This window comes from Ptychodera flava, chromosome 16, assembly GCF_041260155.1.
Source record: "Ptychodera flava strain L36383 chromosome 16, AS_Pfla_20210202, whole genome shotgun sequence".
NCBI lineage: Eukaryota > Metazoa > Hemichordata > Enteropneusta > Ptychoderidae > Ptychodera > Ptychodera flava.
In genome coordinates, this window is record NC_091943.1 from 27,347,696 (window position 1) to 27,371,082 (window position 23,387).

Genomic DNA, 23,387 nt, shown 5'->3' on the forward strand with positions numbered 1-23,387 from the left:
GCATGTTCATGACGTAATATCGACGACTTTTTTTCGCTAAACGGCTGCTGGTATTTTTGAAGAGGATCACAGCACAGTTTCCAGACGACAAGGCAGGGTCTACTTATTATTCACATAATTTCAACTCTTTGAATAGAAAACGTCACCATGGTCCACAAGTCGCAAAAAAAGTGAAATTAAAATGTTCACATTACACATTATCTCCTTCCGCGGTTCAATACACTTTCTTTACGAACAGAAGAACATGCCCAGCGTTGGTGAACAAAATGAGGTACTGACTTTTAAACCACACCAATCAATGTATGCCGGTTTGTTTATTATTATGTTGTACCCCTCCAGGACCATCTTTTGTTTATTTTTACAAAACAGGGTTAAAAATGAAACAAAATCAAAATAAACCGACTCGACATCACCAAACATACCGACTCGATTTCCTATGTTCGTTTATATAATACATGCGAATCAAACCATCCCGGTTGGATGTAACCTCTTGTCGATTTCTCGAGCTTTCAACTGTCACCCAAGAGGTGTCCGTTTCCCCTCTGTTGGCGCAAACACACATGCAATTCATTTATCATTTGTTATTTTAACTTCTCTCCCGTACTCCACCCACGATATTTGGGATCGGTGTTGCCATGCCGACGGAGACTGCCGCTTGGCCGGCGTGTCAAGGTGTCTGTCTCTGAGTCCGGTGCCATGCATTTGTGAGAAGCCGTGCTGCGGGAAGGTGGAGCCGAACACGGTCCCCGGTGTCTCTCCCCACCGTTTGCTGGTGTGCCGAGCATCGAATGAACGCAAGTACAAGACATTGAATTACCGTAGGGACTAAAATAAAATTTGATACCGCATTGAACGACAGATTTGATTGACGTCTGCACGCCTCATTGAACATGTAATTTATTTTCGATATTGATTACATGTCTTCCTTGTGAGGTGGAAATTTTATAAGGGAAATTTTGCCATCAAACGCACAAGCAACATTTGTTAAGAAAGATTTCCTTCCCTCCTTCCCTCTTACCTGTCTGTCTGTTTGTCTGCCTGTCTCTCCTCTCTCTCTCTCTCTCTCTCTCTCTCTCCAACCACACATCGATGAAGCGACAGAACCCGAAAGTGGATCTAGCCCTCCCTCCCTCCTCCCCCCCCCTCTCTCTCTCTCTCTCTCTCTCTCTCCCTCCCTCTCTCAACCACACACCGACGGAGCGATAGAACTCCCAAGTTGACCCAGCCCAAACACAATCGAGTTTATCTCAAATCTATCATTACAATTTCTGATTAAGTCGCTTCTCCGGCTTTCCGCCCAACAATACCCGCACTGCAGAAACATTTGCACTAAAAAACCGCGTATATCTGTGTAACAATAGCCGTGCCTGAATAGGGTCTCGTTAGCCTCTTTTTTCTGACGGTTCTTAATCCAGAAGGTCTATTGGAAATTTTTTACCGTTACGTTGTATATTCTTTCCGCCCGACTAGGTTGGCACTATGCGAGCTGGTCGATACACCTGCCGGGTGTGTGACAGCACTTACCAGCGTCACCGAGTCGTTCTCTTTGGTTCGTTGAAGCTGAATCCCACCGGTTCGTTTGTCCGCTCTGCGTATTTCGGTCATCGTTCCTGTCCCCAGTCCGGCCCTCTATCTCCGCTCAGTACATGAGTGCGCCAGCTTTCCGTCAGGAAATGACCCCATTCAAAGCTCATGTACTCAGTACCTACATCGCATCAAATTGGTGTCCTCAAGAAACGCACCTCCGTCTAAGACATTCGTAAAGTTGAGCATTAGATTCGAGAAGTTAAGACGTTTCCCTTCAAAATTTTATCTTCGACCAACTGTAAGAAAGTTGAGACCGCTTAAACAATTTTCTGAGTCATTTACTCTTTTGGTTTATTTAAAAAATGTTCGAATTCTTCAGTTTTAGATGTTCATCAACAAAATTAAGTAGACTTTCAAAACATCTGTTCGGGAATTTTTCATCTCTTTATTCACGTTATTAAGGACACTCCAGCTTACAGCCGTGTGTATGGCTTATCTTCGTCACATCCTCCACCACCCCGTCGGGTCCGCCCCCTTTGAAAAAGTCCCATACATTCCAAGCAATGGACCGCGTCACGTTTTTGAAACCACAGTCAAAGAACTGAGCGAGGAGCTTATCGGATAGTTTGGTCACCCACATTTTCAGGTGAATGACGTCAGCGAACCACCTTGTAGATCTTGCCTCCTCTCTCTGCTGAATGCCGGTATAGAGTTCATCAATGAGAACTCGGTGAGCGCGGACAACTTGCGGAAATGATTCCAATGTTGGCTTTTTTCAGCTTTCCGTTTTCCTATGGGAAATGTCTGAAACAAGACAGACTTTTTCTTGTATTTTACACAAAAAATATTACCCCATTGACGCAACAAGGACCGTCAACCAAGAACACACATAATCTGTGCCCATATCGTCTGCGCGTGCAAGACAAAAGCTGCATTGCTTGTGGGTTTTTTTGCCTTTATCCATGGCTTGTTATCGGATATTCATGAGATCTACGATAAAACAAAAACAAGACTCCTGAACAACCTGAACAATAAAGCAGCAAATCGACTTGCGGTCACTTTTGGGAGGAAGTTGTAAACAGTATTAAAACTTGGCGGGAATGTGACGTAACTTTATGACAGGTGCACGAGGTCCGAATTTCAGAAATGTTACTATCTGGCAGAGCATGTGGAAATATAAACATCGCGGGCCTTTTCAATTTTCTCTCTTTCTCGAAAACTTTCCGAGGGACTCGTGAAGGCACTCATGAGCAGCTTTGCATTTGGCCACTGGGACCTTTTGAAGTTTTCATTATGAGCGCTGCATTTTTTTACTTCATTTCGCGTTAAGTGTTTAAGTGAGGTCACGCTGTGGCAGCCGACTTGTGTTCTTTCCCAGAGGGCAATGAGACATCTTCTCCGCTTCGTCTAGGACGTCTAGGCTTTCAGGAGTAAACCAACCCCATTGACTGATACTGTTCGAATTATTCGTCGGGATCACTAAGTGTTATTTCTGGATGTTTCAACGCACCTCTATTCTCTAGCCATCCTGGACGAGCTACCCCAGTATACTTGCCGAGACGGGAGGACGCGGGGGCCCTCCTGTTCATGTGGCCTGTGTGCCCGCCGGCATGAAACGTCAGAGCACCGTTATGCTGACATCGTTTGACACCGAGCAAAGGCAAAAGAAAACATGCGTTGGTTTGAGTGTAAGAATAGATCAGAGCCGCGAAGATTGTGTCCCAGGCTCGGCGTACTCGATTACATATCGTGTTACTCGATCGAATGTCTCGGGATTCCTGGGTAGGAATACTTCCAAACCGGTGTTTTGTATCTGTGACCCCCACAGACTTGATACTCCGAAAATATTAGACCGTTCGACCTCAAGGTTTCCCAGCGAAAACCTAGGAAGCAATTAAATCGATTCGCCTATTTTGTGTGTATGCCGAGTTTGTCTTCTTAGTAGAGTTCACTCCACCAGCTCTCAACTTGTCTTTTATTCCGGCAAATTAATCACATCAATTCCTCACGTGTTCACACGAATCCGTCCGCCGGTCTACTGGTGTTTGCGGCCCTCTCAACTCATCCTAACCGGCTACGGCAGGTGATATTTCCGTCCTGTACAGAAAATCTCAATCCCTTTGGTCGGTCATCTGTCAAGCCTTGTATTTCGTTTCGTCTCCGTCGTAGACTTTGAAACCAATGCGAATCTGCTTCCGTGATCCATCGGTGCGCCATCTCCGCCTTACCATGAATAGATCTGGCCTGTCCGTCTGTCAGCTCAACATTTCTTCTCTATTCCAAAACATTCGATTCTTTACCAGTATTAATTTCACCCGACAAAACAGTACACCGAGTCAGAGAATTAGGTTTCGATGCCTCGACGGTAGCAGAGAACTGACACGAACAATTTATCGTTAAGTTTCACAATCAGTGCTACCAACATTCACGCCGTGTTGTTCTCGGTTTGCTTTCTGTCATGGCAATGCACGTATGTCAACCAGCCAATAAAATACTACCGACGTAGTTTCTCAAATCTTCTTGTCTACAGAAAATGAGTTAACAAACACCCTAGATCCCTATTCAACACCCCTGCCAAAACATCTTTTCTAAGTTATAATTCTCATTCGGAGTCTCCCTCACGGATCTGTCGCCTCACGTCTGCGCTCCTCGCCAGGTTCACGCCCGGTAAACATACACTCACGGTCTAACTTTGTATACTATTTTTGAAGTCTGTATTAAATTTTCTGCTTGAGTTCACTCGACTGGGTTGTAACGCATACTAATAGCAAATGATTTTCTCCGATTCCCGGACGCCATTCTTGCACTCTCAGTGCGCCATGACGAATTTAGGCCTACGTACATTTCGGTGCCGTATATTTGCGGCGCGCGCAAGCGACAGAGCTTCACATGTCGTCTGCTCGCTCTGTCTGCATCCATTTTACCATCACTCCCTAAATATTATCCGGCTAAATACAACCTCTATTGGCACAGTTTTAAGGCCACACTTGGGGCTATTTTAGCAGCTTGAAACACTTCACTTTAACTTCTTTGTAAACCTAAGGACTATTAAAAACTCGTCAACTTTACGTCAGAGTAAACCTCTAAGCACCGAAAAGTTGTCAACTTTGAGTCAAGCTGCATGCACTTATCCAATTCCTCTTCCAGTTTCTGTCTTTTTAGTCTCTTTACGTATCTTTGGCTGCGGAAATAGACAAAATTTGACAAAATTTGGCATCCTGAGATCACGGGACAAGATGATAAGCGGGAAATATGTTGAAGTATTGTATTACACACGTTTCGTGACAATTCTCTCGATGTTGGTCATTCCTGTACTTGTTGACAAAGGGTCGCTGGGTAACTGCCTCTTTGGCTGGACAAAATGTCACTTTTGCCGCACGTTGGGATATTTGCACGTGAGGTCATCCTTTGTCGTCTGAAGTGACACGCCTGTCTGATATCAATAGTTTCTGAGTGATCTATGTCATATCTTTGGCATGATGCCAATATCTCTAGACACAAGAGAACTATTTCACGTCCACGACGGGAGAATATTTTTGCGGTCACCCAACCTTTGACAGAGGCAAAGCTCTCTCTTTTGAAACTCTCGGTGGGTAAATTTGTCTTTCTCCTTTCAACAAACTATCTGTTGTGTTTTTATACATATGAATGTACACATGTCTGCCATTTGAAGAGGCCGGTGTTGTCAGTTTAGCAGAGTCCGCAGTGTGTCCGACTGTTTCGTGAGAACCCGAGCGGTGGAATCCCGTTGGCCACTTGCCCATGTTGTTTCACGTGTTCCCGTGCTTCCTATTTCGAGACTCAACGTTATTGTTCTCCGTAGGGAGTTGCGAAGACACCAAACAAAAACCGGTGTTTCTGCAAACAGCTATCACAAGTAACTGTGTCCTTGCTCAATATATTGCATCTCGGGTGACCACATCGGGGTGAGAATGGCAAGATTCGGCAGTGGGAAAACGAGAGACTGTCACGTCAACAGGAACACCTGCCGACCATGTAGAACCCTTCACGGCATGAAAGGCCTCGAAAAAGTGTTATTATTTTAGTATCAAAAAATAAAGAATACAAATGTAAAACCGCAAGGAACCGAAAGAATATTTCCGTATCTCGTTCTACTTACAGTTAGTATGACATTCATACTAGGCCACTATGTATGGTCAGGATGAGATCTGCTGCAAGCACTACTTACAGTAATTGTAGACCAACTTTGAAGTTGCAAGTATATGTGTACATATATAGCTGAAGCAAAACACTGGGTGTCTGTAGCCGCTTTGTTTTCAAGGCTGGCATCGTGTAGACGCTCTCAGGAGCAGATCTTCACGGCGGGACTGACTCGGAATTTCCCGACGGCGACGCTACCCGTAGCGCACTGAGAGAGACGACCTGTCGTCTGAATTGGAGAATCGGTCAGTTTTCAGCTCGGTTTACCATAGCGTCCAACAAGGAACTTTGAGTTAGTTCACTCCTCGAAAGTGAACGACTTAAATTTTTGCTCAAATGATCCTCACGCAAACTTTAAGTCATTCTCTTTGAAAAGCAAGAATAAGCATCAGGGGTCAGATTTTGGTACTGGACAAACAAGTTACCTGATATTTACCGACACTTGAAATTCAAAATGGCCGCCATCCCCGTAATTAAAATTTGGATTTCACAAAATATAGTCGGTGAACATTTTTTCACTGAATGATCTTCAAAATGAACCCCCCCCCCCAAGTGGTAGGCCAACAAAGTGTTGTAAAAATTTGAGAGTCCGAATATCAGTCCCCCGGGCGCAATCTACCATGGCATCTAACAAAATGCATTCTGTGTTAATTCGCTATCGAGTTGTGCGTTTCAGATTTTGTGCGCTGCATAAAGCGCTGTGTGAATATGCACAAAACGTTTCCATCCAATGTTTTCATACTTTCCCCACATTTTGAAGTGGTGCTACCATACTGAGGTATAAACTTTCAAACCGATCGTAATCTTCTTTGACGCTGAAGCCACATTATATTAACATGCCCTGTCCATTGCGTTTTAATTGGTCGAGCTGAACCACGTGACTGCCCACAAATACACAGTAATGGGTTGTTTTCATGCCCGTGAATATGAATAATATCGTAAACATAGTAACTTTACGGCTAAAACGAAAATTGTGATTTGTACAAAGATCATAATCAACCACAAAATAAAATGGAGCATTTGTGGGCCAAGTTTAGACGCTTTTTTTCGAAGAAATCGGATTTGCAAAATGTTTACAGCGCACGCACTACTCACTGACAGGTTCTGGGGCCCCGTTGTCGTTCGCACGGGAAATTTTCGTAAATTATGACGGTTTTTCGGGGTTCGTTCATAATATAATTGAAATAACAGACACCGCACTGACCATTTACGTTTATTTATAGGCGCGGGCGAGAGGAAAGCATAGTTAACGGGCTCGGCAAGCCTCGCCCGTTAATGTTTGGCTTTCCTCTCGCCCTTGCCCATAAATAAACGTTAATGGTCAACGCGCCGCCCATTATTTCTATAGTAACTGTAACTTTTGACAATTTTCCTGTATTTTTGTTTAATGTATCAAGTATACCGTTTCTTGTGTACTTTATATGCCATTTTGAGATACCGAGTATTTGGTTTGTCAACGCGGCGTGTCAGTGTGCGACATACAAGTCCGGACCTGAATTCGATTATTCACACTAATAATGCAGGCTACACATTTATTTATTTTTTATTTATTTACTCTCTTAATAAGCTGCCGATTCACTCGGAAGAGTAATTTGCATCGGAGTTCATCTACACGGTCAACTACAGAGGAAACAACATTACTTAGTGAGGAAAAACAATCTTCGGAAACCTATACAAAGAAACATTTAATTTTATCAATTCTTTCAAATTTACCTTAAACTTATTTACATTTGGAGAATACATCAAATCATAGGGTCCAGAATTCTACATCTTTGTGGAACGATACTTAAAACTTCTCTGGCCTGTACATGTTAGGGTGCCTTTTCGAAAATAGGTCAATCCGTATTCTGAATAGAACGTGTTTTGTACTGATGAGTTTTACTTCATTAACATATCAGGCGGGTACTGCGGAGCGTTTCCAGTCACACACTTCAAACTAAGGTCGCAAGAAAGTAATAAAATCTTTGCCTTATTGGCATTAGATTAAATAAGAGGGAAAGTCCGCTGAAGGCACAAGGTAGCCCAAGAGCACACTAAACATTCTCTCCTGCACAATGAAAAGTTTATCCAGATTTTTTGTAGTGGTGTTTCCCCAAACAACGCAACAATAATCTAATGTACTTTGAATAAGACCGTGGCATAAAATAATACGACATTAGGCATAAAGGAACTAATGAGACCAATTCGTTTGCTTATTGTAAAACACACAAAATCAAAACGGTCATCCAGATTAACATTCATCGAGAGTTACAACTAGAACTTTTGATTTGAAAAAAACACGCGGAATAGACGTTCCGTTCATATCAACAATATACAGTCGCTGTTGACAAGCCCAATACTAGGTATTTTAACACGCTGTAGGAAGTAGACCAAGTCACTGTAACTGATACACGCAACAAAAACATGAAAAAGTGCCAAAAGGGTAGTTTACCGGGCCTTTAACAAGTAACGATGAATAAAATAGACGAGAAATCTAACTACACCAATCAAGAATGAGAACAAAACAAAATAAACGGGAACAAACAAGGGGTTCACTGCTCTGCGGGCAGTTACTAGGCAACACAATTTCATCCGCCATGGCTTCATGAAGCAGTTGCTATGGAAGCACCGATGTTGACTATGTCATCATTTGTGATTGATGGCTAAGTATACAGATTGTACAACCAAGTATAACAGATAGACTGGCGTGTACGAAGGAACAAATCGTTGTGACGCAACTCGGTGTAGGCTCCATAGTTGACAAAACATGAAATCGATTCGTAAACCGGTCACCGTGGTTTCTGTCATCCTCAAAGTAAAATTTAAAAATTACTGATGTGAAAGTTTAATCCATTTTCAAGTCAGCAAGTTCTTACGCCGTCATGTTAAAAAAAAAGTTGAAATATTTTACAGTGTTTCGACGCCCTATAACTATTAGTGCAATACACAGGAACACGACTGGAATTTGGATGTGGTGGTCGCCCTAGGCTGTTTACTAGCTCCTACTTCATCTTAATGCAATTCTAAATGCACCCTAATTCGAACGGCCGATATAGATAGAGGCCGAATCAGACAAGACCCCCTGCAATATGGCTAGTCGTGCTTTCCGAGAGAAAAAAAACAGAAACCATGTTGTTTCCAACTTTTTGTTCCTGGTTGTCTACGTTGCTCACATATGCGCGTGTCCGTTAGCTTAAGCAGACATTAAAGAGACTTCTCTCCCGGGCATGGTAACCGAGTCTCGTATCGTGTCTTCTCTGTATTCCGTTCTCCGGGGCCTGCGTGGAGGTCTTTCTTCTAATGATTGTGTTTTTGTAATCTAAAAATATACAATATGCTCTCATGGTTTATGATGTCCTGTTCATGAATCACCCTGTCCTGGGGCGGTCGTATATGGTGACTTTGTTTTTCATTCTGTTTGTAATAAAGCAATATATTTTACCGTGTAACAGAGAGAACGTATTTTTTTGCCATGTGAACAGGACGCAATGCGTAGGAAGAGATGCAGACGTAAGGTTTTATCTGCTTTTCTTTATATCGCATTTCGTAACTTTGACCAACAAAGCGCCCTCAGTGACAAAGCTAAGGGGGTCGCGGAGGCAAGACGGTGACTTCAGAAGTTCCCGAAAGATTCAACTCAAAAGTCCACAAATCAAAATCGACAATATTCCTGTTCAACGTTCACTTTTTAACTAAGCTCGTTTCTAGAATTTATAACTCCCAAAAGGCGGCCTTTCTCTTCTGGGATTTTAAGTCACTACATGCCACCGGCGTCTTGTGACCTACAGTTGTTCATTCCGTCGTGTTGCTCAATCATGGCGAGGGTAGTCGTTGTTAATGTCGAATTTGTATCGACTGCCGTGACTTTTTCAGAGAAACTTAAATTTTACTGAAGGCTGTTGACTGAACTCAAAGAGGAAAGGTACTTGCTTTTTACGTTACTGTTGGCCAATATGCAGTCAGTAAATGTCTATTATCCTTTCTTTTATCGTCTTAATTTTCTCTGTCCGATTGCTGCAACATCATCAACATATTTACCCCCATGCATTGGACGTATAAAGGGGAAGGGCGCTGCCGGGGCACACAGTGTCACACGAATCTAACGCCACCGTTTCAAAGGGACAATGGCTGCAACATCATCATCATAGTTACCGCTATGCATTTGACGTAAAAAGTGGAAGGACATCGCCGGCACACACGCACGAATCTGACGTCACCGTTGAAACGGACAATAGTTGCAAGTTTCGACTTTATGTTCATTACATTTGTACAATGAAACAAAACAAATCTTCCTATTCTTCTCCCCGAAAGCATGTTAAAACACAAGCAAACACGACGCATGGTGTCCAATATGCAATGTTATTGTTGACAAATTAATTCAGGTCCGGACAAAAATTAATTCGTCAACAACGACGTCAGACATCATACACACAGGCATATTTACAAGCTGAACGTGATTTCGGGAGTAGACCTATTACTGCATTTTCCAGACAGATCAAGAAAGCTGAAAAATACAGCAAAAGTTACAACTCGCGACAATGTAACTTAGAAAGCTGAACGGTAGATGCAGATTCAAAGTAACCTTTGACCTCGTTTTGAAAGTTGTTTCGAATTCATGATAAAAAAGAAGGTACTTTGTAGATCTAATGTCTTCTATTGTGTACATTTTCATTTCATTCGTGAATTTACAGTCCGTTTCTTGAAAATACATTGGAAAGATACAATGATTAAAACCTCTGATTGCAGTTTTATATGTAGTTTTAATTCTGTTTTTAAAGTGGCCTGTTTCTAGTTCTACTCCTTAAGTCGACGTCACGCACAAATGCCTTGTGTTCAACTTGTATGTAACGTCCAATTTTATTGTTGACAACTGAATACTAGATCGGACTAAAAATCAATTTTAAAACAATGACGCTGGATATTGTGCGCACTGGATTGTGTCGGCAAGGCTAGTCTTTTGTATAGTTCATCACACTGTGGGCAGAAAAAAAGGAAAGTTTCGTTCGTGTGTTGTGGTGAACAAAATAATGACAATATTGTCAAAAGTCACTGCATAGTTCGCTGTAGCCGGTATCATTTTCCACGTAAACGTCAGACCAGAAAGGGGGGAGTTTACTATTAGTCCCTGGGGATCACTTTGATGACATCGCTTCCAGAACGAATCCTTGCCACCACACGGAAACAGAAAACCCCGGGATGAGGTCGCCGTTGCTCGTGGGTGGGTTTCGACACAGAGAAGACCTCCTCGGTCGGTTGGCCGGAATATTTACGGAACACGCACGCCATCGTGCGATTTCTTCTACTCGAACGCGAAGCCATATTATCATCATCTCAATTTGGTTGTCTTGGCGACCGTTTCCAAACTGTTATCAGTGAAAGATGCTGATCTCGACAAACTTTGCCTTTCAACGCAACTTTGTGTCAGACCAACGATTTGTAGTTGATAACACTCGCAGATCACAAGAAAAGGGAAGATAATTGACAATTATTTGTGCTGCAGCGGAAGTTGCAACTACACGTATTTCTCAAATGTAACCATGGCCTTCGGACATCACGGCCTTTGATTTTTTCCCCCTTCAAACGGCACAGAAAAGTTATCACAAGCTTTGATGGATATCGGCGATCTTGTCTGTGTTTACAGAAAAGTGAACATCATTTGGCCACGGGGATTCCTCTAGGACCGCTGATAGCCAGGCTCGCCACTTTCACATGTACAGTTTGTCCGTAGTGAATTGTTCCGCCGGTAATCAGTGTCCAGATCGGTCTCTAGGAGGCTTGTTAATCTTCTCTCTTATTGTTAATTTGTGTTTTGTTCCGATACACGTCCTTCCTGCTAGCATCTCTGCGTGTTACCTGGCAACAGATAGGGAGCATCCACGAGTGGCCCCGTTGGAGCGGCGACTCGCTGGAGCGTGCGCTATCTATGCCGTAATCCCCTCTGGATGTAGTGCCGACTACTCACATCTTCTAAACCTTTCAGTCGCCTCCGGGCGCAACTTTCAAAATGAAAGCATCTCCGCGAAATACAAAGGGGGAATCAAATCATGCTTTGTCTGCGTTTGTTGAACTTGTAAACCCCCTAATTTGTTTTATTTTATATCATTTCTGGTTGGCTTTGACCCTGACGTTACCAAGTTTGACATGGTGAGAGAGAGTTACAGAGACAGAGAGAGGAATGTATCCCTTTTCAAGGGACAGAAAGCGTACGCTTGCACAACCATGACTAATCGGGGAAAACGTTGTCGATATCCCCTACGGTACAATTGGCTCGTAACATCGCTATTAACCCCTTTAAGAGCAGAGATTGGAGTTTTTGATCCGGCAGTGCCGGGCGTCACACATCTTCCAAGGCCGCCGGCACATTCATGTTGTCTTGCCGAAGATGAGGCTACCTTCTCCCATATTCTGGTCGGATGATCCGCCGCCTCTTCCTGTCCAACCATTGTCGTGGTTTATAGGAGATTCGAAATTTTTGGCAAGCATCTCTGTAACAGGTCTGATTAGTGACAGTAAAGTTCATCGTCAAATCTGATTATCTTGGTCGGCAAAGCCTTATAGCGACGCCATACTTTGATATTTCCATATTGCCTAAGCAACATTTACAATGAAAATGACTTTTAAGATGTACCTGACTTTGAACCTACAAAAATGTGGGACGATGGCAAATCGACTGCGTCACTCTTCAACAACCAAACACCTAGACAGGCACGTATACGGTGAGAAAAGGTTAGCCGGAATTGACTGGTGCGTCCTGGCCATCGAAGGCTATACTACTGGGGCAATAGACAGGCGATACAATCGCCTCGACACGCTGATGCGTTGTTAATAACAGGCTAAACAGAAAACCTGCAAAGAAGGCAAGGACACAAAAAACCTGACCGAGCGATGGCTTTGTTTTCGGGGTTTGCTGTTGTTGTTGTTGTTTGTTTTGTTTTGGTTTTGTTTTGATTTGAAGAGCAACAACCCACACTGGTTTTTAAACCGACTGCGCTCTTCCTCTTCTATAAGTTGTCTAAAGTTTATGTCTGGCCTTGAACTTTTCCGTCAAAACACCCAAAAACAAAAAAGAAAAAAAAAAACACTTTCTGGATGAAAGCGGGTTTCACCAATTTTTGTCCTTAATTGAACTGACTTTGAAATTGATTAATTCAATATACCGCTTGCTCTTAAAGTGGAAAATCTATAACGGTTACCCCAAAATTGAACACGTCAGTGACTTAACATGACTCCTATTGTTTTACAGTTACAAATGCGGATAGAGTTAATTCCCCCTTGTGTTGTCATTTTGATATCACTTGATATTGACAACACTTCAAATTTAGAAAAAGTGCTCACAGGTCAGAGCTGTGCTATCTTTTGGTTCATACACAGAAAGGTGCATAACTTTCCCTAAGCAAAACTCGACATGGAAAACTGCGATATAGAATTGCATAGTCACTCGTCACTCTTTCTCCAGAAAATTAAAGTTTCACGGAGCGTCACACGTGTAAAATGGCCCTGTACGTTCCAGCCAGTGGATGACTGCTTAGGCCACGAGCGACACTTACGCGTGTTGCTCATTCAATACACCGAGCGTAGTTAACCAATTAGCACGCGGCTAACGTTAAAATGACGTGTCTATTTTTGTTTTTCATTTCGTTTTTTTCCCATTTTGATTCATAAATACTTCAATGCCTAATTGCGCTTTGCATTGAAGATGTATTCGTCAATGAACCCATTTGTTCCGGTAGCCACTTGACCGAAAAAGAACGGAGGATGTAGTCCAAGCTTCATCCATATTTCGAAACCATGGCAACTTCTGCATCTTAATTGCATGGGTGATACCTCATCATTCAGTTTCAGACATCTTCAAGCAGATGACATTATCCATGATCCCTCAAAAGATAACTGTCTGTCGGTGAAATATATCAATGATGGTTTTACTGTAAATAAGTATTCGAGACTCGATAATCGAACAGAATTTTAATAAAATCAGTAACACTTACAGATCATCAGCTGTCAATGAAATTATGACAGATATATTGTTAAGATAGTGCAATTCAGATGAACTTTGATTCGGAAATATGGTACAGCTTTGTTAAAATGAGGCCCTTTAAATCAGTGTTTGCTCTTTGTCCATCGGCGTACAGCTCTCTGTTCATCACCGTTGCTCCCTCCAAGTCCCTCCCCGTTTCTCCTTCCCTCCCCGCTCTCATTTCTTCCGTTCCCTCCCTTCCTCCCTCATTCCCCGCCAGCTACCCGGCCCCATTTCTCTCTCCCCTCTCCTCTCCTCTCCCGTCTCCTTTCGTGGCGGCGAAACGCGCTCTGTTTACAATTATACCTTCACAGAGAAGAATGAAACAGTTCGACATTAAACAATGTTGACGCCGTTTACTGGCGTTCGGAATCGAATCGGTAAGAAATGGAGGTATAAAATGACCCGCAGAATGTTTTAAAACACCACCCAGGCCTCAAGAGGAAGGGTTTAGCGAAGTGGTGGGCGTGTACACGCCCGGAAACATGGTAATTTATACAAATTACAATATTTGTAACAAGTTTTCATGTCATAGCCCGAGGACCGTCTCCAGATTGAGCCGCTGATAAGAAACTGAGATTGACGCACATTGTCCCTGATTTTACGTCTACACCGTGTAAGCAAGCCTGTTAGTATCCAATACAGATGAACGTGTCATTCTTTGAGGCCAGGTACTGACGATGACAAATTGAGCAAGAGACAAGGATGGTTGAATGAGTGTGATTTCAGTAGAGTCGAACACTTAGTCAACTCACTGATACATTTCACTTCCATAGTTACAGGTAGCAGTGATTTGACCTAGTGTTCGAAGTGTTCAATAGCAGTTTGACGTGGAACAAAATATATAGGGAGCAATATTTATGCAGGAAAACAATGGGTTTGGGAAGATGGGTTTTTACGATAGCATAGACAATATTTAAAGTTTAGCCGAAGAAAAACGAAATGGGCATGATACACGGACGGAGAGACGAATGGATAGGCATGCGTATTTAGTAAGTGATGAGATAAATAGCCCGATCTAGATAGATAGATAGATAGATAGATAGATAGATAGATAGATAGATAGATAGATAGATAGATAGATAGATAGATGATAGATAGACAGACAGACAGACAGACAGATAGATAGATAGATAGATAGATAGATAGATAGATAGATAGATAGATAGATAGATAGATAGATAGATAGATAGATAGATAGATAGATAGATTGATTGATTGATTGATGATTGATTGATTGATCGGTTGGTTGATAATAGGTAGACAGACGATATAGTTGACTGATTTGCGCATTGAAGTTTTGTAGTATGCACAGAGCAAGTTGACGTCAAAGCATTTTAGAACAACGTCATTTGCGTCAAGGAAACTGCAACATTTGCTTGGATTGGAGGCAGCTAGAAGGCCAGTTACTAGTGTTTTGTTGCATCTGTTTTTCACCATGGCTTTCCTCACGTTCCTCAGTTGCCACAAGTCGTTAATCTCGTTCGGAACTCAAATACAAAACATATACAAATACACAACGTCACAGGGCGGGGCTTTGCTCTCTCTCTCTCTCTCTCTCTCTCTCTCTCTCTCTCTCTCTCTCTCTCATACCTGTGACTCGTTTGATCTAGCGTGCGGCATACGTCGGTGTTACACGACACAACGCGTGGCCTTTTCATTTGCAGAGCTTCACTACAAAGGTAAACTAGCACGCAAAATGCTTCTCGATTCCTCGGCGGGATTCATATCCCTGTTCTGACTTGCGTACGTGCGGAGCTGCTTCCTGAAGCGTTGCCGCTGTCATTCTGCGCAGGTTTCATCGAGCACTAGTCAGGGAATTCTTGACGGGTAGAGCCATATTACTGACTATTTTTTCTGCTTTCAAATAAAAAAGTTGATCAGATGTGCACATAACAAGCAGTAAAGAGACAATAACACACACGTACAGTACCTACGTAACTTAGAAAAATGTGCGAGTCAACTTGACAGTTGATAAGATGTTATTAAAACAGTGCGAAAGCTTTTAAAAAATCCAAACCTCTGACGGGCAAATATAGTGAGCCAAGTAGCGAACCACTCTGCAAATTAGGAAAATACATAAACTTCTGTATTGTCTTCATGACAATTTGAGGGGACGGTTGCATCAAAAGCTAGTAAGCTGAGTATCGTACGTCGCGTATGGCCGTACGTCATGACGTTGCAGATCGCTTCCTTCAAGTATAGTGCTTCTGTCGTGCCGTATCGCGGTACCTCAAGCTTTTGACGGAGTTTTGTAATCCAAATCACTTTACAACCCAAAGAATCGTAGATTGCTCATTGTTTCTCTGCGACTGTTGCCTAGTTCGCTTTCACTGTTGTTGCTAAGTTCGTGGAGACTGGTACCCCCTTGCGTGTTGTGACCCTGTCATTGATTAAGCCCTGATAACCCGAGGATCAATTCTCCGATGTTACCAATAAGGATGATTCTCTTTCTAAAGGCCATCCTAACATACTAGTCGGAGATACAAAACACTCAATCCTTTTCAAAAATACTCATTTGCTACCGGATGTAAAAAGCATTTTGCATAGTGACCTTTGATCTCCCTGGCTAATCACTTCATACATTAAACCTATCAATTTCTTTCGTTTCATGTCGCCCGTCCGGTACAGGCTACGACAACGACAGTCAGGACATGACGGCAGACCAGTACCAACAGCAGAGGACGAAACGTATGAGGACGTCCTTCAAACACCACCAGCTAAGGACTATGAAATCTTACTTCGCTCTCAACCACAACCCAGACGCCAAAGATCTCAAACAGCTTGCACAGAAAACGGGTCTCACGAAACGTGTACTTCAGGTAAGACGATGTCTGTGTTCTTTTAACATTTTCACATATTTAAAAAGTGCTGTAAGTGAAGTGTATTCCGTCAGTCTCCGTCTGTCTTTGCCTCTAACTTTCCCTTTCTCTCTCTCTCTCTCTCTCTCTCTCTCTCTCTCTCTCTCTCTCTCTCTCTCTCTCTCTCTCTCTCTCTCTCTCTCTCTCTCTCTCTCTCTTATTAAGTTATACATTATATACTTTGCACACATGAATACACATACATACTTTCGACAACACCGGTACCGATAGAATAACATCAATCGTCGAAATTATATTCTACGCAAATTTAGGACTCTGGTGAATATGTGTTTAACAAACTTAACCTATAAATTTATTTGTTTATTTATTTATTATCGATTCACTATCAGTTTGAAAAGCCAATGAAATAGTTTAACACCTCTAATGAGGCGTTCTAGTAACATAACTACTTTATATTTTGTTCACTCGTAAAGGTATGGTTCCAAAATGCGAGGGCCAAGTACAGACGCAGTCTGACCAAAAACAAGGACGGAGACGGAAATAACAACACCACACATACTGGTGACTCAGGTACCACACTGACCGATTTAAGCGACAGTACCCCGCGAACGGGCAGCATGTCAGACTTAACGGAGGTCGCTACGCCCGGCATGCCGTCGGATCTGGTTGCGTCGCCGTCGATGAGCAGCGGCATGGACGTCGACTCCCTGCAGGGGTCTGAAACGCCAAGTCTTTCGGATATGTTCAAAGGAGACATGTGAGAAAGTTCGGAGCAGACGACAGGGAAAAAGGCAGCCGAGAAGACTGTCAGCAAAGCGCCACCGCTTTCGACACATGCGCAATAGGTGACGCTGTGAACACCCTCATAGTTGCTCGGAAACAAACTTTCAGAGACAGTTGTGTCTGGGCATCGGATTTGATCGAGAATATGTCAAAAGGAATGAACATACGAGAGGGTTGATAAAACTCAAACTGCGCTACTCTTGCCAAAATACGATATATCGAACAATCCAACAGACCACACTCACTTTTCATCATACAGAGTGTCACCTTATCTCCAGTTGGGAAAACTGATATCTCGTTTTTGACGTGAACTTGTTCGAGAATAAACGTCTCGCGTAAACGTTGGTTATGTGCAAATATGGTGAACCACCAAAGTCACTATCCCTTTTGTTATGTTTTTGTGTTGATTTTCTTTTAATTATAGATATAATAGTATCACTCACACGCTTTAGGAAGTTTGGCTCAACCAGAACAATTTTGTACAAAGTGAGAAAAAAAATGTTCGACCTGAAAATCCAGAGCAGGGAACGAATCTTGCGATGCTTGCATAGTAGGTATATAAAAGCGCTTGATGCCGCCATGTTGTAGGGCCCATGTTGCAGCACAAAGTACATGGTGAACACGGTCACTGGTTTCGTTGTTTTTCCAAATGTTGAACCTTGGACCAAATGTGTTATTTATTTCCGCCGTGGCAGAAACTGTACAGTAAGAACGTGATTTATCGTGTAGTAGGTGTCTTCAATGGAGTTTTACCTCTTCTGTGTGTAGCAGTAGCACGTGCGACATTAAATCTTGCATGCCGTCAGAAATGTGAACCGCACTTTGGCGCCACTATTATTCGTTTCCAACTTTCTCTCGCTTGGTCGTCTTCGCGTGCACATTTCAATCAGTTTTTGTCTGTACGTGTAACTCAAGAGCGAAACCACACATGCTCCCAATTTTAATCCAGTTTCAGTGCATTTCACTTATCGTATTGTCAAATAAAAAGAAAAGATTTGGAAATCCGATTTATGTACAATCTAGACTTATTCATGCCGCCACCAGCGCTGCTGCTTATGTATGGTGATGGAGATGGTGGTGGAGGTGATGTGTAATTCAGTTGGCCATGTTGATTTGACGGTTTAGTGTTTCGCCGTCTTCGACAAATTGAGCGAAATTTCTCGGTCCAAATCGGACCATTTCAAATACGCTTGGTACGTTGAAAACGACGATTAGGGAAGGACCATTAAATTTTTTGAAGGGTGTCAGAATGAAAACGTTAATTTTTTCGCTCCATTTCTTCGGAGCAGGCTACGAATACCGCACTTTTCCACATTTCAGATCCCGCTCTGCAAAAGCGCCCGGTCGGATTCTTTCAGCCATTTTAATTTTGCAACGTTGATAACTCTTCCGAAATTATTGATGGTCCACCCCTTAAGAAACGATGTCCACTGTGTTTAGCCCACTGTCATAGGACGCTCTTTGACAAAAGTGAACGAACTCGACAGAGGAAAAACACGACAGATGAATGCATTTTTACTGATTCATACTGTAATGTAACCCCTTTTTAAAATAGTTTCATACTAAGAAAAAATATTAGGGGCACATTATGTTATGCTCCATCTACCTTTACACCTGTCAAGCCAAGTTCATCCGGCGGACTTGGAGGGACAATCACTCAGAGTAGACGACAACTCGATATAAAACGTAATTATTTTCCTTTGGCATGATTTCAAAAAGAGAATAAGTTGGTTACATGTTGCTCGATGTGGTCTAAAGAAAACAACCGATGATGAATGTAATATTTTTCGAAATGCGAAAAAATGTAGTATAAGTTCAGCCACATAAAATAGGCCGGGTTACCGTAAAAATACATGTCTTAGGCCAAAAAAAATATGGGCTGTTCCGATTACCCGACCTACCTCAATTTTATCCCCTAGACTTTTTAGAGCTTCGTAAACCCGGAAGTAAAAAATATTGATATGAAAAAACGTGAAACGCATGAAACTAATTTTAGTTCGATTTTGAAACTTTTTGAACTACTTCAATAAAATACTGTTGAAACAATACCACCCGTAAATTTCCGTACGCTGATTTTGCATATGAAAGCCTATCAGCCAGTTGAGAGTTACGTTCATTGCCCTAGCTAGCCCGATAAAGTTTCTGTGTCACATTGTCTCCGTACGATTGAGAAAAGGAGACAAACTGAAGGTTTTGTGCATCATATGAATGTCCATAACACTCTGAAAATAATTCTGATAGCAAAATTGACACGAAAAATTGGACTTTACTGTCACAGAAACGTGTTCAGTCCAGACTGCAAGAGCATTGAAGCAATGAAGCAAGCTGTGGTGTCAATGGGCCCGGTTTTTGAATTCAGTGAACAGACACTGACTCATTTTTCAGAGCAAATAGACCCTAAAATTAACTGTCGGTGACAACCAACCTTTCTGTATGTTATTTTCCCCATTCTAAAATGACTGAAAAAAAGCAACTGGAGCAAATCTGACATCGAGAAAAACTCGACTCCGCATTCAATTCAAAACAAGGGATCTGACCCTCTAAGTTGTTCGTTTTAGCTCTACTGAGTCTGCGCAAGACCTACCAGACCAGCTAGGTCACTAGAAAAATACAGCTCACTGGTTTGCAAAGATCAATGTTGATCCAAACTTACAGTAGTGATGATATACGCACAGTAAAAACGTGACAAACAAGCACATTATTTTTTTCAGAAGGTACAAAACATTCTTTTATACAATAGATTTTTTTCTTGTTTTGTGTAGTGCAGACAGTTCAGTAAAAAAATGAAAAAATCCCTTGAAGGTACAGTGGGAATGGCTGGCTGTTGTTAATTTTGATGTTTGAATGTACATTAAGCCCTATGAAAGCAGACTTACAGAATATGTGCAAACAAACATACAGAATATTTAAGCATGAGGGAATATGCTACAATTTTTAGGGATATTAAAGCTTATGAATATTAATGAGCCGTCCGCCACTCTTGGAAGCCCTATACATTCACAACAGTGATACCCAAATTTGTTGACTTTTGAAAAAATCTTATAGAGGATGGTGTTTGGAGCCAGCAGCTTGGATTGTGTAAGCAAGTGATTTATGGCTTGTAGTATGTATATCACAAGTGACATCACTGCAACATTAAAACTTACATATAAGATGTCATTAAATGTTTCCGTTAAATCCCCCAAAAAATTTTAAAATCCCCCTCAACAATTCCAGGAGAGGGGGACCAATCCCCCCTGGTATAGTATCCTAGATGAAACACTGCATTGATGACAGTAAATATTGTGTTGTGTCAGTTCTTACAAGTCAGACTTACCTGTGGATAAACAGTTCACTTTCCTGTCAAAGAATTGTAATTCAGCCATGTCAATTTCCGTGGCAGTCTAATAAACCACACACTTCAATTCTACTGATGAATATTTTATTTTAATAAATTGGTATTCAATTTGTGTGCATTTCATGAGGAAATTGGTAGTTCACTGTGGTAGTTTGTTTGAACGCGTACAAAATACACATTGAGAAATAAAAAAAAATGAAAAAAAAAATTCCCTACCTACCTACCTACCCTATTTTTGAAAACCATGTAATCGGAACAGCACAATTTTTTTTTTTTTTGCCTTATATTGACTTCGTAGCGCTCACAGGGCATGTGTTGATCATCCCTTTAGGCCCACCGTCAGCTCTTAGAAGTGTGATCAAACGTGTGATCAAACATGGAAAAACCTCTACGGATAAAAAAAAAATTATGGAAAATTGAAGGTTGCTCCTTTTGTAAAAATTATCGACGTGATTTCGAAATATGAAGATGTATAACATTCTTTTGGTAAGCAAGACTGCTCAGCAGCTTCAAATCATATCAAATTCTGAAACAGGGGAGAATTGCAAGTTCTCGTTTTGAGAACCCCCTTTAAAAGCATATTGGTACATCCCTAATTACTTCCGGTATCTCGCTTGACTGACAGCATCCATTTCCCTTCCGTATCTGTAAGTGTATTTATTGGCCCATCGTCCAGCAATTACAAATTCCAGTTATTTTAATAGCGCATTTATAATGTGAGCAAATTTTCTATAAGTGCTACTTCCCAACCGCAACTGCGTAAACAACGTTTTGAAAGCTGCAAAAATCAAGAGCTGTTTTCTTCCATTTGCAATGAATGATTTCGATGTCGAGAAATGTTGCTGTCGTTTTCATGACAGTCACGAGGCAAGTGACCATCCAAACTACAGGATGACGTTGTGCGTTTGAGTTTGAACAAGGATGGTTTTGAAATGGCAATGAGTAATAGATGTGTGGCCAGAGATGAAGAGAAAACGTCGGGTTGAATCGATGACAACATTCCCGCTTTCTCCACCATTGAACAAAAATCCCGTGTACCAGGTTGGCACCTGTGTATAAATTCACTGGTAACTCTGACCCGAGCGACCAAGTGCAAAGCTTGAGATTCGTCAGGTCGGATACACAAAATTTATGCAGTGAAAGTTTCATTAGAATGCCATAATGCAAATATTTAACTCCTAGGGTCTTCTCCAACCAACTGTCTCCCCCACCCCACGCTCCAAGAAAACCACAATACACAGCAAATAAGTAGCATTGTGATATTATTTTAACTTCTAATGTAGACCGGACATAATCTAACCAGCAGTGTTTCATTGTCATGGCAGTTTTCATCACGTCTTCGTCGACAGAGGTTACAAAACATGACCTATAATTCAGCACTTTTATTATTTCAGTAAATCTTGTCAGAAAAGGTCAGTGAGAGAAGAACCCTGGACTAACGCTAATCTATTTTCAAACAATATCCTAGGGGGTCGTGTTTTTTATTTATCAGCTTTGAAAGGGCTTTACTTAAAATAATGTGAGGGATCAGAGATGTTGTCCTAGTTAAGTCGCTGTCGTTTGCTTTCTTCCATCCCGTTTATTTCTACGATTATTTCGATGATCCACCATCAGGTCAGCAAATCGACAGGTCCCTTAAACTAACCACTCTATTAAACTCTACTACCCGAAGCAGATGACCGATTAAAAACCAATAAATATCACCACAACAGCGACTAGCTTAGTATTCACTGCAAGATGCATATCATCCAAGAACAAGTTACCGGTCCTTCCCTCGTATAATCTGTGCCTCCTTTGTTGTTAACACTGTGATTTTGGAGCAATCATCCACAACATTGATTGGTACGGTGGCAATGTGACATCGGAAAACCACACTTTATAGAGTAGACGGTATATCTTAATTGTATCATAGATATTTAAAAACGTCAGTCTTCGTTGCCCATATTTTCTCGTCAATATTTATGTTTAATAAAACGAAGCCATGCACCTTACGTATTATCGGCCCCTCTGCAGTTTTCTGTTGAGAATTTCGATCTACTTGTCGGTGTGATTGTTTCTTTGCTCAAAAACACATCAAGACTTGGTCAAAACTATTATTCGACGGGATTAGACCTAAATGCATTAGTTCCGCTTAAATTAATCTTGAATATGCAGTGAGCCATAGTTGCTGTAAGAAAATCCGTATTGTGATCGAAGTGACTCAGTGGGTGCGAAATTTTAAGTATGTTAGTGATTTGCAGATGGTCAGTGTCTGTAATTTATGTATGTATGTATGTATGTATGAATGTATGTATGTATGTATGTATGTATGTATGTATGTATGTATGTATGTATGTATGTATGTATGTATGTATGTATGTATGTATGTATATATATGTATGTATATGTATGTATGTACGTCTGTGTTACGTGCAGAGAAAACGAACAAAAGGTGAACTCAGCAGTTAACGTTTAAACAAAATTATTACGAAAATAAAACTAATTGCTAAGTTAGGGATAGGATACAAGCTTTAAAGTGTACAGACTACTTATCTCAGCTGGACGGCAAAGCTCCAGTCTCAGAGTTGTAACAGTCAGTCGGATGAATGAACAGTCCTTTGGCTTGCAGGCTTGAATTTGCACAAAGTCCACAGTATAAATCCAGCTTTGGCAGTGAAGGTCTTGAAAAGTCTTGAGAATGACTACTGCTGGAGTTTAGTAACACACAAGAGACACGATCCCAAAAGTCTGACTGGAAGCTGTGCACGTCCCTTTTATAAAGGCA

At 41.6% G+C, this 23,387-nt stretch overlaps 1 protein-coding gene across 1 annotated transcript in view; it reads left to right on the forward strand.

Annotated features, from left to right (window-relative positions):
• The window catches only part of LOC139113965 (LIM/homeobox protein Lhx9-like), a 77,703-nt gene extending 59,410 nt beyond the window's left edge, over nucleotides 1–18,293 (forward strand). Inside the window, 2 exon segments of the mRNA XM_070675439.1 lie at nucleotides 16,313–16,503; nucleotides 16,977–18,293. Of these exon segments, the coding sequence (XP_070531540.1) occupies nucleotides 16,313–16,503; nucleotides 16,977–17,264 (479 nt within the window). The 3' untranslated portion in view covers nucleotides 17,265–18,293.
• Nucleotides 18,294–23,387: the final 5,094 nt, after the last annotated feature.